The 14,727-nt window shown below is 49.9% G+C and overlaps 1 protein-coding gene across 3 annotated transcripts in view; it reads left to right on the forward strand.

The window, feature by feature from the left end:
* The window catches only part of ALX4 (ALX homeobox 4), a 189,206-nt gene that overhangs the window by 106,081 nt on the left and 68,398 nt on the right, over positions 1 to 14,727 (forward strand). Inside the window, exon 1 of one of the 3 annotated variants that reach the window (XM_060262642.1) lies at positions 10,296 to 10,360. The exons of the other annotated variants lie outside the window; for them this stretch is intronic. Within the exon in view, the coding sequence (XP_060118625.1) occupies positions 10,312 to 10,360 (49 nt within the window). The 5' untranslated portion in view covers positions 10,296 to 10,311. Of the gene's footprint in view, positions 1 to 10,295; positions 10,361 to 14,727 lie in introns of those variants that run through there. 3 annotated transcript variants of the gene reach the window in all.

Here is a 14,727-nt window from a genome sequence, read left to right on the forward strand (position 1 = left end):
GCGGGAAGTGCTCCTCTTAAAAATATTCTTCCACACCTGCCCTGGATCTGTTTAAATAAGCATTTGCTGGGGCTTGGCCTCCGCTACAAGACTTGGAGAGCAGCGATGGTAATCCCGCTGGCTCACCAAGGGTCTCGCTACACCCAGTTCCTGAACCGACAGACTTCCAAATGTGGGATCCCATTGCTTTGGTTCAAAATACTTGGATTCAATTCCGGATGAATCTGGTAGGAGCAGCGTTCCCTCTAAGCGGAGTTAGTGTGAGCTAGCTCACCGTTTTTTAGCCTCCGGCTCACACGTCTTTGTCTCAGCTCAGTAAGGATGACCCCAGAGCAAACTAATTTAGGCAGTAGCTCACAACTTTTATACAGGAGCTCACGAAGGTAGAATTTTTGATGACAAGACTCCACAGCTTGGAGGGAGCATTGGTTTCGGGTCGTTATGCGTGCAAAAGGAAGGGCCAGATCCATCTACACCAGCGGCCTTGACTAATGCCTCATTGGAAGTACGTTTCCCAGGAGTGAATAATATTTCCCGGGGAAATAAACAGGGCTTGACTTTTAAGCAAATATGCTTAGGATCAATGGGTTTTTATAATACTTTTCATTACAATTAGTATTTAAAATATTTAAAAGCTGTATGAGACGTTCAAAAAATGTAGGCAGCTTCTATTATCGTTATTTTCCTCTCAGAATAGCAGATTTACATTTCATCCTCCCCCAATTGATAATGGCAGAACTCCCTACCAGCGTTAGTGCCGATTCCTACTTTAGAAGTGTTCTTTTTAGCACATGCTAACCTTTCGTGTGATGTGGTTTGGTGGAGGGGGAGCTGGACAAGGGCATTTAATGAAAGCCACCTGCGTTGGTAAAACTGGTTATTGAGTCAGAAGAGGAGTCAGTACTGACTTGAAACTGGTTAGTGAGGAAAGAAATAGAAGACTTGTGCGTGCCGGAGGTATGATGGTGCACTGATACTGGGGTCTGGTGGAATTTCTCTCTCTATTTGCTTCCATGAAAGAGAAGTCTAGATCGCAGATGTATGCGCTAGCGATTTAGGGAGTAGCAAAAACTTTATTCGCAGCAGGAGTCGGAGGGGGGGGGTAGATATTTCGACACCGGCAGCAGCTCAAACGCCATGGGCTTCGAGCCCCGGGCCCCATTTGGCACATGCCCGCCGGCAAGCAAGCGCCTCCAAGGAGCTTTCCTGGAGAGATCCGCCCTAGTGGCCGCCAAGGTTTGGCCTCCCCGGAGCGGCTCCCGGCTTGTGGCACCTGAAGGCCGGAGCGACGGGTCGGCGTCGGAGGCGCCCGTCAAGGGCAAGCAGCTCTTCTTTCGGCCAGCGCCGGCGCGGTCCCCCGGGCCAGCCGCTTCGCTCTGCCAAGCAGCCCCAGCAGGCGCTTCCTTCGCCGGGCTCCCGCCGGCCTTCCTCCGCTCTCGAGGAAGGTCGGTAGCGGCCTAGGCTAAGGCGGGCGGGCGGGAGAGGGAAGGCGGCGGGGGGGGGCGGGGGCGGCAGGAGAAACCGGCGGCCTCCGGGCGCTTTGGGGCGCTGCGGCTGGCGGGGCCTTTCGGGGCGAAGGCTGAGGGTCAGGCGGTTGGGGCGATGAGGGGGGGGGGGCTCTTGCCTGTCCTTCCCTTCCCAATCCCAACTCTAGCCCGCCGGCGGCCTCTACACTTCACGTGGGCAGGACTGCAAAGCGAACAACCGGAACGAGCGCAAGAAATCGTGGGCGACTCTGAGAAAGAGGTGGAGGGCCAGAACTCTCCCGCTGCCTCCGCGGCGTTTCCCCTGGCCAGCCTTCTCGCGTCCTGAACGCGGCGCCGCCAGAAACGCCCCAGAGGCCCCGGGAGGCTGCTAACACGCCCGAAAGAATTGTGGTTTAGTGGGTAGAGCGCCAGTTCCCAAGCACAGAAGAGCCAGGGGCCCGGGGCCGCGGCTCAGGAAAGGGTCCGGACCCACTGGATTGCGACCTTAGGAGTAAACCGTTTATCTGCTGCTTCGCCTTTCCTCCATCGCCTTCTTAAGTCGTTTTGAGGAAACACTGGGATTTATTTTATTTTATTTAAAGAAAGGACCCTCAGCCTTCGTGCTCACCTTCCACGATCTCCCCCCTCCCCCCCCCCACACCTTTTCTCGGTTGAGCGGGTGAAGACGGGCAAAGCAAGGGACAGATTCCGTCCGACTTCATCCCGAGCTGACAAATGAGAATACTGCGGATCGGGGCCTTTAAAAACAGACAGAAGGGAGGAAGAGAAAGAGAGAGAGTCTGAACCGGGAACAGGCAGCGCAAAAACCAAATGTCGTTCCTAATATAGACTCAGGTGGGACTTTTTGAGTGTGATGTGGTTGAAGGGACTTCTCTAATTTTGTTTAGTATGGTTTTCATAAGTGCCCACTTTTCATCTTCCCCAATAACTGGAGTGAAGAACTTTTAAGAGGACAGCCCTAAACCCTAGTCAGATATCTAGAAACTGTCATAGACACAGCAGACTGGTTCTAGGCAGACTGATGCACAGACAGATACTTGGTTCAGAAGTAATCTCCTCTGAGTTCTCCTGAGGTCAAGATTCAGCTAAAAATTCATTGAGATCTGAGTGATCCTTGTACTATTCTTCCAAGTAAAGTCACAAGGAACTTTTTTCTCTGCACCTCCAATGAGGTTTCTTTCTTTCTTTCTTTCTTTCTTTCTTTCTTTCTTTCTTTCTTTCTTTTCTTTCTTTCTTTCTTTCTTTCTTTCTTTCTTTCTTTCTTTCTTTCTTTCTTTCTTTCTTTCTTTCTTTCTTTCTTTCTTTCTTTCTTTCTGTGAAGGGGCCTCAGAAAGGCCATGGAGATGGCCTAAAGAAGACCTTTTGGGATTATCGATTGAGGCTTAAACAAGTCTCGCTTAGCTTCTCTGTCCTGAATCCGACCTTCTTTGCACTCTTGCTTCAAAACCAGCGGTTTATGCCTCCACAAACTGGAACAGCAATTAAACTAAAAAAAATAAAGCATAATAGCGGGCTATATATTTGGGTCAGAGGTGGAAAAAACTCCTTTCCAATAATTTACATCTGAAAGTAATCTGAATTACTATTTCTCCGGTTTGGAACGGAGATAAATTATATTTCTCTATAAGGCAATATAGAGCTGTCTAGAAGTCTGGTTTGGGGAGGGGGCTGGGCGCGGGGAGGCACTTTGGAGGCGTGCGGGAGAATGTGCCCTGGGATGTTTGCTCACTGGATTAAGAGAAAGAAAAACTGCTTTTCCTGGCACAGGAAAATCCGAAAGTGCCAGGCCTGGCAGCTCATAACGACCTGTTTTATTTTAAGGCGGATAACCAAGGCGGTCCATAAAGCAGCATTGTTGGGAAAGGGAAGAGAGGAGAGCGGCATCTTTCCCAAGTGGAATTTCCAGGCCCTCTCCTTTTGGTTTGCGTGTCAATCCGCAGTTTGGAAACAGCCTCGAGGCGAAGGCACCAGCGATCCCGGAGCCCGCTGTGAGCCTCTGGACTCATCCAGAGTGGCAGGAGAAAGGCTCTTTCTCGGGACTCCGGGTCGAATTCTGACGGGCGCTGCTGGCCCCGGGCCTTGGGAGAGCCGCCCCACCGAGCAGGTCGTGCAGCTGGCAGCATGGAAGATGCCTACCGCTGGAGTCAAGGGACTACGACTGTTTGAGACCCCGCACGACACCCCCCAGATTTTGATCCTCTTGGCTTGGGCGGGGTGGAGTTTGCTTGTTTTGTTTTTGCGCCCTGGATGTCTCTGGCACATAATTTTGTGCCAGAAATCAAAGTGGAGTAATTACAAAAAGAGCCCTAATCAGGCATTCAGGGCCAAGTTCAGACATACCGACCAACTATGCCGTGTTTAAGAGGGCCGGTTAGTATTAGGTTATTTCAACCTCGACATCCCGTAATTATTCTTCTGTTCAGGGGTCCCTCACAGTCTGAGATCCTAAAGTGCAGGTTTCTGGGTAAATCGGGCTCCTTCTTTCTTAATCACGATCTGTGTTTTTCTCGCTCACCTGCAATGCAGGCCCTGCATGCGTGGAGGCCTTCCTCCAGTCTTGCCGCAGGTGCGGGTCGGCTCTCCAGAGGCCAGCAGTCTCATCGTGGGAGGAGACCCCGGCCGACCCCATCGAAAGACACCGCAGCCCACAGCACCAGAAGTCTCCCCACTCCCAGGCCAGGCCCAGATTCAGCCCACCTCAGCACCCGCGGGCCAGCTGGTACGATCCAGACCTCAGGCTTGCCTTAGCAGAGAGCAGCAGGGGCTCTAGAATGGTTATGTTGCAGAAGGAAGCCCACCTTGTCAACTCGAGCATGTGAAGTTACAGGCCAACCCCCCGCATGTTCATGCAGAAGCAACTGGAATTGACAAGGGGGATGTGTACCGCTAAGAAAATCCGCATAGGATCGCAAACTGAGTCAAAGGCGCTCGACACACACGCGCCAGGCCTCCAGAAGATGGCTGTGCAACTGAGGGGACGTTTCCCCCAAGCCCAACACGGCGATCAAACCACAGCAAAGGCCACGCACCCGCTGACTTAGGGCCAAAGAAGCGGGTCTTCTGACTGCTTCCCCCCAGAATTACCGGCTCAAGGATGAAGACCAGAGAAGACTCCCCGCCCCTGTGAAGATCGCTTGATGGTTTAGGCTTCTGGTTACTAGATCAATGGCATTCTACAGAGGGGGATTCAGACCACCAGGTCTTTGAAAGGTGTCCTTACACTGCGGAGCCGGCTCCACACTTGCGCCAGCCTGGACGCCCGAAAGCAACCCAAGATGCTTGAGCGGTCCTTTGCAGGACGGACCTTTTCTGAAGGCCGAGTCCCACGAACTCCCACGAGTTCCACTGGATTCTCGTCCTTCCTTGTGAAGAAAACTGTCTGGAAAAGATTTTAATTCGAAGACAGGAAGTAAGAGGACCCCCATCACAAGCACCCAAGCGTGGCGGTGAGCCTGTGCGGCTATGATCTGGGAGACCTTTCGGATCCCTGCGCTTCGCTGAAGCTCTCTGGGCACCCCGGGGCGGGTCATTCTCTTTATCTCAGCCGGATCGATCTCATCTCGCTCGGGTCTGTGAGGATAAAGTGGGACGGACAAAAAATATTGACTAACCACAAGCTCCTTGGAGGAAAGGGGGGGATGAAAAGCCTACTAACATAGGAGTCCCCTTCCCAGGGGAATAATTATTATTATTATCGTATGGCACGGTGTCGGGTACAGACAGGAGATCCTAGGATTGTCTGGCAACCTTAAGTTCTAGCTCTTTAGCGTTATGTACCAATAAGTGGAGAGCTATATTTATCTCTTGGGAGCTGAGAAAGCTCTGAAAAAACTTTGACTGACCCATGGTCACCCAGCAGGCTTTATGTGGAGGAGTGGGGAATCGAACCCGGTTCTCCAGATTAGAGTCGCCCTCTTAACCACTACACCACGGTAGCTTCTCGGGAAAAGAGCCAACGGGTCACTGCAAAGCGCCTCCTTTGGGTTTCACCTGGCATACGCAGGGTCTACGGTTAGGATCTAATTTTCTTGATGGTTGCCGAGGTGTTCCGATTGGAAGCTCTTCGGTCTCTTTCACACATCTGGAAAGTGTCCTTTAAGAGTCCGGATTGCTAAAAGCTCTGTACAGAGAAAGGAAGCCTCTGGGAAATTCTCCTGCGCAACCTGTTAGACATTCATTTCCTTGGCTTTGCGCATGTGGAGTCTGCCTATGTCTTTAGGAGACTAGCCCCCGATACCTGGAGACCACCACACCATTTCTTCGTTCGATGAAAGGGGAAACAAATAGTTCTAATAAAACTGCCCTGGTTCCTCGCCCCCCTTCCAACATGGCAGGGATGTTAATCTGCGCTGTGGTTTGTGAGCAAGCCAGGTGCTGATCGTTTCTCACGACTCGTGAGACACGAGTCAGTCCCATATCAAGGGGTAGGGAGCAGATCTACTGTTTCGTATTCAGAATTAAAATGACAGAAAGAACTATAATTAGGAGGTTTCAAGCCGGAAGAAACGCAGGAAAAAAATGGCAGAAATCTTATTATGATTGAAAGGTGGGCAACCCAAGGCCATTAACCAGATCCTGCCAAGATCAGGGATTCCTATAGTCTTGTTGATGTTTAGGGACAGTCAGGAAAAAGGGCTTAGACGTGGGGACTCGGAAAAGTGGGGGGGGGCGGGACTCTGTGAGCGAGGGTGTGAGTTTCTTACCAATGAGCACCATAGAACAGAACGAGGTGCTTTGGTTGTTCAGACGCAAAGTCGAGTCCGACTCTTTGCGACCCCATGGCCCAAGTCCCGCCAGGCCCTTCTGTCTTCCACCACCCTCCGAAGTCTGGTCAAATTCATGTTTGTTACATCAGTAACACTGTCCAGCCAGCTCATCTTTTGCCGTCCCCTTCTTCTTTTGCCTTCTGTCTTTCCCAGCATCAGGATCTTCTCCAGTGAGTGCTCCATTCTCATTTGGTGGCCAAAGTATTTGAGCTTCAGCTCTGACCTTCCAGGGAATAGTCAGGGTTGATTTCCCTTAGGACTGACTGATTGGATCTTCTTGCAGTCCAAGGGACTCTCGAGATTCTTCTCCAGCACCATATCTCAAAAGCATCTATTCTTCTGTGCTTGGCCTTCCTTATGGTCCAGCTCTCACAGCCATACATTACTACTGGGAATACCGTCGCTTTGACTATATGGACTTTTGTTGGCAGGGTGATGTCTCTACTTTTTGATGGAAAACTGGGTTTGCAATTGGGTTTAGGTTACAATACATCATTTCCTCTTTCAGGTAAACAGTTAACTCTATAATGTCTGAAATGTGCGTAGCTTGTATTCCAACACTTTTTATTATACTGTCCAGGTCCGCCATAGCTGTCCTCCCAAGAAACAAACGTCTTTTAATTTCATGGCTACAGTCACTATCTGCAGTGATCTTGGAGAACGGCAAAGGCCACTCGCCTCCTTCTGGCCGCCCTCCATTTCCATAATGACCGGGGGTGGGGGGTGGGATATCAACTTTCAGTCGTGGAAATAAGTTTGTCGGTCTCGCCGTTCTCTTCAAGGCGCCAGAAGCAGCTGTGAAAATTCTGAGGCTCCCAGGATCTGGGAAGGGGGGTTTCGGGGCCAAACAGATGCCCTTTAGCGAGCTACTTGTGCAGACTTGTCCCTCCTTGCAGGGCTGTTGTGCCGTACAGGCTGAAATTCAACAGGGAAACTTAACTGAGGTTTGCAATGCAGTTAAGGGGAAAGCTTCGCCCACTGACTGAATTTCTGCCGGCCATGCACATGTTAAAGGCACAGAAGCCCCGACAATACCGTCAGCGTAGCAGACATCTTCAACGTGACAAACCGCCTCCATCGGCATAGCGTGAAGGAACTCCCTGCTTGGCTGCCCAGGCGTCCCACTCTGGAGGAATCCTTCCACTGCAGACCTCGCGGGCCTCCTTAGCCCCAGGGGTGCCCGCTGCACCTTCCCTTTCCCGGGGTCAAGGCGGGCTGGTGAAGGGCCGCGTGCCTGAGAAGCAGCTGAATTTCTAAGGATGCTGGGGCGGAAGCAGGTATCCCAAGTCAAACCCAGCTCCCTTGTCGCCATCCCGTTAAGTTAACATAAGAGAAGCCCTGTTGGATCAGGCCAATGGCCCATCCAGTCCAACACTCTGTGTCCATTAGTGGGGCCAGGACACTAGAAGCCCTCCCACTGTTGCCCCCCCTCCAAGCACCAAGAAGACAGAGCATCACTTGCCCCAGACAGAGTTCCAACAATACGTTGACTAAGCTCCTATAAATTAACGGAATTATTAAAGCGGCGCGCAATATTGGGAGTCAAAATGTCGGTGTGTTCCCGTGGTGTCCAGAGCTCGATACAGCTCGAAAGCCTCCTGCCTGGCAGGTGTGGAAGGGCGGCTAGGGCTGCTGTGCTCTGCCTGCATCCCACTGGCCCCCGGGGGAGGGGATTCTGACAACTGGTGGGTCGCCCTCGTCTCATCGTAACAGAGGAGTTTTAAGACCGCGGGACCAATTTCATATTAGACCTTTGATCCTGGTTTAGCCCTGTCCCTAAGCTGACATTCTATACAAAAATCGTAGAATTATAGAATCATAGAGTTGGTTTCTCTGATTCTAGTGTAAAATGTCAGTTTGGGGGCAGGGCTAAACCAGGATTAAAGGTCTAGTGCAGGGGTGGGGAACAGTGGCTCTCCGGATGTTTTTTGCCCACAACTCCCATCAGCCCCAGTCATTGGCCATGCTGGCTGGGGCTGATGGGAGTTGTAGGCAAAAACATCTGGAGAGCCACTGTTCTAGCGCGAAATTGGCTTCTCTCCTCCGCTGCCGGCGTCATCATGGCTTCACCCCCCGCTCCTTCTGGGCAGAGGGGAGCCTCCTTAGGAGTGCTCCGAGGGCCAGGAGACGGGTAAGGGCACAGCGGAGCTGAGGGCTTTGGCAGGGCTGTGGTCGTCGGAATGAAGGGGATGCTTGTCCCCAAACCCTCGGAGGAAGCTGAACGAGCGGCGCTGTCGTCCAGCCTGCGAAAGGCAGCGGAATCCCCCCCCCCCCCAATCAGGGGCGCTTCACAGCCCTGCCTTTATTCGGCGTCTGGGCGAAGGGTTGGTTGCCACCCTGGCCTGGCCTGGCCTGTCACGTGATCGATGGAGGCGTGCCCTTTGACCTGGACTGGAAGCGCCGTCGACCAAGGGAACCCAGAGGGGCACAGTCGGGGGGGGGGCACAGGTTGAGCTCAGCTGCGCGATTTTTGAAGGGGGGGCGGGTTGAACGTTCCCCTACCTAACCCCCCCCCCCCCCCCCAATAAATCTCATGCAAGTCGAAAAGTAGCACCGCAAGGCGAGGGAGAAAGGCTACCCTTCCCTTAACAAGGAAGGAGTTTTTTGTTTGTCTGTTTGTTTTTAAAAAACGGGGTAGTGCCCATTCTGTTCTGCCCCCTTCGCACTTTGCCGCTTGGTCCCTTTGGAAAGCATTGGCGCTGGAGATGCTGCTGCCAAGCGGGAGGGACCTCTGGATCTGTTCGCGTTCTTCTTACGTGCAAGTTCTTGTTGGACGTGATGTTTTAGTTGGTCCCGAATATGTACTTTCGTTAGAGTGAGCTGAGGGCTTGGCATCTGCTGCCGCTCATCAGTAGGCGACGGAGTAGTCCTTAGTGGAGAACCGGGGAGAGTTTTTCTTTCTTCTTTATAAGCGGGCGACGTTCTCTTTTCAAATCTGATCCTCCCACACACCCCACCCCCGGTTGGGACTCTTTCTCTCCGGAGAGATTTCTTCTGCAGTTTGGCCAGTGGTGCCAGATGAGAAGGCCAAAGGAAACTGAGAGCAAAGCGAGTCCCTCCGGCGGCGCGGGCTGTGTCGTCTAATGGGCCTCTGAGGATTCAACTCCTCCCCTCCATCTTGGCCCGGCAAGGCAACAGCGCCGCTGCAGCGGTTCCAGATGCGCTGGGGAGGCAAGCCTCGTCTAGGGCTCCGGCGGGGAGGGGAGAATCAGAGCCCCGACTGAGCCAAGGGGCGGGGCATTGTGCCCGGCTCCTGCTGCCATTTCTGCCGCAGCCAGTTCGTCATAGCCGAAGGGGGGGGGGGGGAGATAAAAAGTTAAAATGTCAAGTTTTTTTTTTTAAAAAAAGAAAACCTTAAAAGGTCCACCCTCTACTGCGGGAAAAACATCAGAAAAGACGAAAAGAAAAGATGAGCAAGAAAGATAGCAAGGCAAGCAGCAGGAGAAAGAGGGTGGTTTCAGAGGGTAGCCCTGTGGGCTCGAGTCCAGCAGCACCTTCGAGAGCAAGAAGAGTTTCAAGGCAGGAGCTTCAAGAGCCAGAGCTCCCTTCGTCAGAAGAAAGAGGGGAACTCTCTTTCCCATTGACATCAACTGGGCAAATAAAATAAAATCATGCTCAGAACTGCAAAGGGAAGACTGTAGAGAAATGGGAGGATCTGAATTTATTTATTTAAAAACACGTGCTTTGATTGCTGAGGAGAAAGAGGGAACCGCCGTCACCAAATGATCCGCGGTAGGATTCGAACTCCGGGCACCCTATGGGCGGGGCGCCTCTCCTGCCGCCGCTTTGGTTCTGCGAGTCGAGCGGTTACCTTGGGCCGCGGGGTTGCTCTGTCCGCCGGGCTGAAAGCTTTGGACGCGCCTTCTCGCCTCTCCCTTGCACAATAGGGGTCGCCAGCCCGGCCAGGCGGGCTGCTCCAGCGCCCTCCCAGCTAGAGAGGAGGGGAAGCCAGCGAAGGAAGGAAAGAGCTGGCTGGAGCAGTTGACCGGAGTCGCCAGCAGTTCGGAGGAGGTCCTGCCTTGTCCGCAGGCATCCATCGGAGCTCTCTCCCTCTGCCCATGCGGTCCGCCAGGCAGATTCTTGCGCCAGCAAAGCCAGGCCTGGAAGGTAGGACTTTCCCAGCACCGACCGCTTTGACTCTGTTTCGTTTTTGATAGAGGGGTGGAGGGGAATGACCTGTTTTTGTTGTTCTTGATCTGGCCGCCTTGAGTTTTAAAGGAATCCTGTTTGAAGCAGCCATGAGTCCAGAGATCGCAGACCTCCCCCTTTCTTCTGCGCGTTCTTTCTTTTCTAGGCAGGAAAAAAGGGTTTCCTTTCCCACTTGGCCTGTTTATTTTCCAGTTGCCCTGCTGCTTTCTCCGGGGCTTTGCTGACTGGAGCCCTGTCAAGGCTTTGCCAAAGCCAAAACAACAAGGAGAAAAGAAAAAGCTTCACTCCCTCCCACCCAGCCTTTGAAAGCCAGCCACCCACTGCAAAGCAGATGGAGGAGACTGACTGGTGAAAAGTTGGGGGGGGGGGTGCTTCCCAAATGTGTCTGGCTGCATGTGAACACCCCATCCACAGCAAGATGTTCTGGGGGCCAGACAGCACATCTGAAGGGTGGGTGGGTGGCTGATCTGGGCCTGCCGGCTGTTTATGTTGTCCTCCTTTTGAATGTGCCTTCAATGTGGTTGCATGACTAAACTGGCAGGAGTGATTAACTGGCTGCCTTTCCGGGGGACTGCTCAAAACAAGTTGTGAATCAATAGAGAAGTTTTGGCTCAGTGACTCAGCCTCCCAAGTTAATGCACTGTGGGCTTCAGGAGAGCTCATTTCGAGACTTTAGAGCCAACAGATTTATTCCTTTTCCACATGATGCATTTCCCTTGCCGGATGGATTGGGGGCTTTGCTTGCCAAAACCAGCAACTAAGAGGCCTTGCCACTCACCTCCCCCTCCGGCTTTGTCTGTGTGGTTGATGCTATAGCAGGTCTCATATTTAACACTGGTGGCTTCCATAGAATGAAGATGAGAGCCAGGATTAGGAGGTTTTTTTCCAGGTAGGGAAGACCAAGGGCTCATCTGTATCCCAACGTTATAATCATTTATACCATCTGTCATCCTTTCTTTGAAGAATCCGTGGCAATTGTGGTTTAGTGAGTGTGCTGAGAAAAACCATTTTTTAAAAATACACAGAGCTGTGCTCCCAAGAGTTCCCTAGAATGGCAGTCACCAGAATCCCCTAGGGGAAAGCAAGTAAAACAGTTTATTGTGTGTATGGCCCTGTGGATAAGGTGTGAGGGGAGTGAAATAATTGCCTCATGTTTTATGGTGAGCTAGTGTTAAGAAAATGAAAATCTATGCACAAGTTGTAAGCATATTATTTCCTAAAAGAAAAATCTTGTCTTACAGGGTACAAAAGGTAAAGGTAAAAAGTAGTCCCCTGTGCAGGCCCCAGTCATTTCCAACTCTGGATGTCCAAAGAGAAATGTCCAAATTTTAGATATGGAGAGGTTCCACAGTGGCGCATACTTTAGAGTGTCTGGCTAGACATCTTTTAACAAAAAAACTGCAACTTAACAGCAAATCCTTGCATAAGTACCTGAATTGCTTGGTTGGGGGTGGGAAAATAATGACACACAAACAATCAGATTTTTTAAAAGTTTGTATTTAAACTATGGTTTGACTTGTTCTCTACAAAAGTTAGATGTCATATAGTGGCTAAGGGAAAGATCTGAGAAGCTCCAGGTTGCAATCTCATCTCTGCTACAAATTTCCTCAGTGGCTTTTGGCAAGCCACTCAATCCCCCCCCCTCCCCAATCCCCACTGTGGAGTGAATAATACTGGACTGGGGAAGGCAATGGCAAACCACCCTGTAAAAAGTCTGCCATGAAAACGTTGTGAAAGCATCATTGCCCCAGAGTCAGAAACGACTGGTGCTTGCACAGGGAATTCCCTTTACCTTTTAGAGGGCAGTTGTAAGGATTACTCTGGTGGTGAATATAACATGTCCTGAACATTGAACATGCAAATGCTAAGAATTATTATCAAGTCATCTGTTTACAGTATAAGCTATTTATCTAGGTTGTGGTCTCCTTAGCACTTCTTAAAAAACAATAAAGTTGGCAAGAATATCAGGTGCATTTTGTATCAATTCAAAGGGCAGGCTACAGGATCTTGGCTATAGCTTCAAGATTCCCAGTTTGATGATGAGAAAGAAAGAACCCATTAACTGTTCAACTTTAAGCAGAGTTATACTGTTCAAAGCCTCTACTGCTGTTCCCCTCATATACTGACACTTTAAGAAAAAAAAATGCAGTGCAATCCTATATATTTTGTTGTTTTCAATGGGACACATATGCAGAAGACTGCAGCCTTAATCACATCCCTTCCTTGGAATCCAAAGCAAATCATCAAGAGTCTGCATAATTTCCTGCATTTCTGTAATAGAGTTTAGCTGCTGCTGTCAGAATCAGAGCCTTTGAAGCAATCTGTTACTTCAACAAACGGACTTACTGATACAATCAGATGTGACTAGCAGCAAGGGAACCAAGTAGGCCCCCTTGCCTTTTACATGCCAGATATTGCATTCTTTGCCTATCCTGTCAATCAATATGATTGCTTTTTTTTTTTAATGCAAACTTGAGGACTGTTTGTCCATTCTGACTTACTTCATGGAGTAGTTTCTTGGTTTTAGACAGCTCTTAAGGAAAAGTCTCAGGTGAAATTCTGGGGGGGGGCTTCCTCCTGCACTATGTGTACGGTCTGATAACAAAGCAGGTTACTATGTTTGAAGGTGACTGGCAGCCCAATCCCATTCAGGTTTACTTAGAAGTAAATGCTACTTAGTTCAATGGGTCTTTCTCTCAAATAATTGTACTTAGAGCTGCAGCCTTTGAGTTCCATTGAGTTCAGTTATCCAAGAACCCTTTGGTGGATCAAGCTGATCAGTCCGTTATTCTTAGGTTCACTGCTAAATATTCTAAATTAAATCCTAGATTTATATGGGAAAACTGGTGGGGGGAGGGTGGGGAAAGCCAGTAAAATACCTCAAGTTTAATATAATATTTTCAAGATTGGAGGCCAGGCCATTTGCTCCACTTCCTGTATGTGCTTTTATTTATGTAACTAAATACCACCTTGAAATGATGCATATGAACAAAAACCCATCTAGCTGCGACCCAGAAATCCATTATGCCTTTGGACTGGAAGGCAATGGAACAAAGATGCTGTGAATATATATTTTTAAAAGCTGATGAAGATATGGTTGATACTCTTTCTTGAGTGAATGCAGTCAGGACACAATAGGAAGTAGGATATTGAAGCTAGGTTAGACTGATGCTAAAGAGTTCTGGAGACTGATGGGGTGGATTCATGAGTTAGTCCAACTGCTCACCAAATTAAGATGGAAAAAGAATATCTCTAAAAAGCTTCTTTTACCCTGTACATCATATGTTGTCTGACAAGATACAGAAATGAGTCTTCTTGCTTTCTATATATGACTTACTGACCTAGCAGGTTTGTTTATGGAATAGAAGTGTTGAGCTTTGGCAAAGTGACTTTTGAGTCTCATCTAGTTCTTCTTCACTTCTATGTTTCCAGAATGCTGAATATGTTTAGTAGCAAAGGTAAATCTGTTATGGTTTTCCATGTCAAAATGCTAAACAATCACTGTTAAATAGTCCTGAAATCCACTCGTTTTGCTTTATCCCATGGCAGGTCAATGTATTCCACTGAGCAAGGCACTACAAGTAGCGCTGGCAGTAGGAATATGTGGCATCCCTGGGCAGGACAGGAGGGCTTGTGGCTTTGGTGAATTTCTGACTGTCTTTTTCCTTCTGCAGTCTTATTCTCTTCCTGAGCAAGGGGAAAAACAATTTCAAGGCAACAGGGATAGTATATGTTGCAGTGTGCACAAGAGTGAGAGCCAGTTTGGTGTAGCAGTTAAGAGCAGTGGACTGTAATCTGGAGAACTGGGTTTGATTCCCCACTCCTTCACATGAAGCCTGCTGGGTGACCTTGGGTCAGTCACAGTTCTCTCAGAGTTCTCTTAGCCCCTCCTACCTTACAGAGTGTATGTTGTTGTAGGGAGAGGAAGGGAAGAAGATTGTAAGCCTCTCTGAGACTCCTTAGAGTAGAAAAAGGAAAGGAAAGGTCCTCTGTGCAAGCACCAGTCGTTTCCGACTCTGGGGTGATATTGCTTTCACAACGTTTTCATGGCAGACTTTTTACAGGGTGGTTTGCCATTGCCTTCCCCAGTCATCCACACTTTCCCCCCAGCAAGCTAGGTACTCATTTTACCAACCGTGGAAGGATGTAAGGCTGAGTCAACCTCAAGCCAGCTACCTGAAAACCCAGCTTCTGCTGGGGATTGAACTCAAGTCATGAGCAGAGCTTAGGACAGCAGTACTGCAGCTTTAACACTCTGCGCTATGGAGCTCTTTAGAGTAGAAAAAAGTGGGGTATAAAAACACTCTTCTTCTTTCATACCTCAG

This window comes from Heteronotia binoei, chromosome 21, assembly GCF_032191835.1.
Source record: "Heteronotia binoei isolate CCM8104 ecotype False Entrance Well chromosome 21, APGP_CSIRO_Hbin_v1, whole genome shotgun sequence".
Taxonomy (NCBI): Eukaryota; Metazoa; Chordata; class Lepidosauria; order Squamata; family Gekkonidae; genus Heteronotia; species Heteronotia binoei.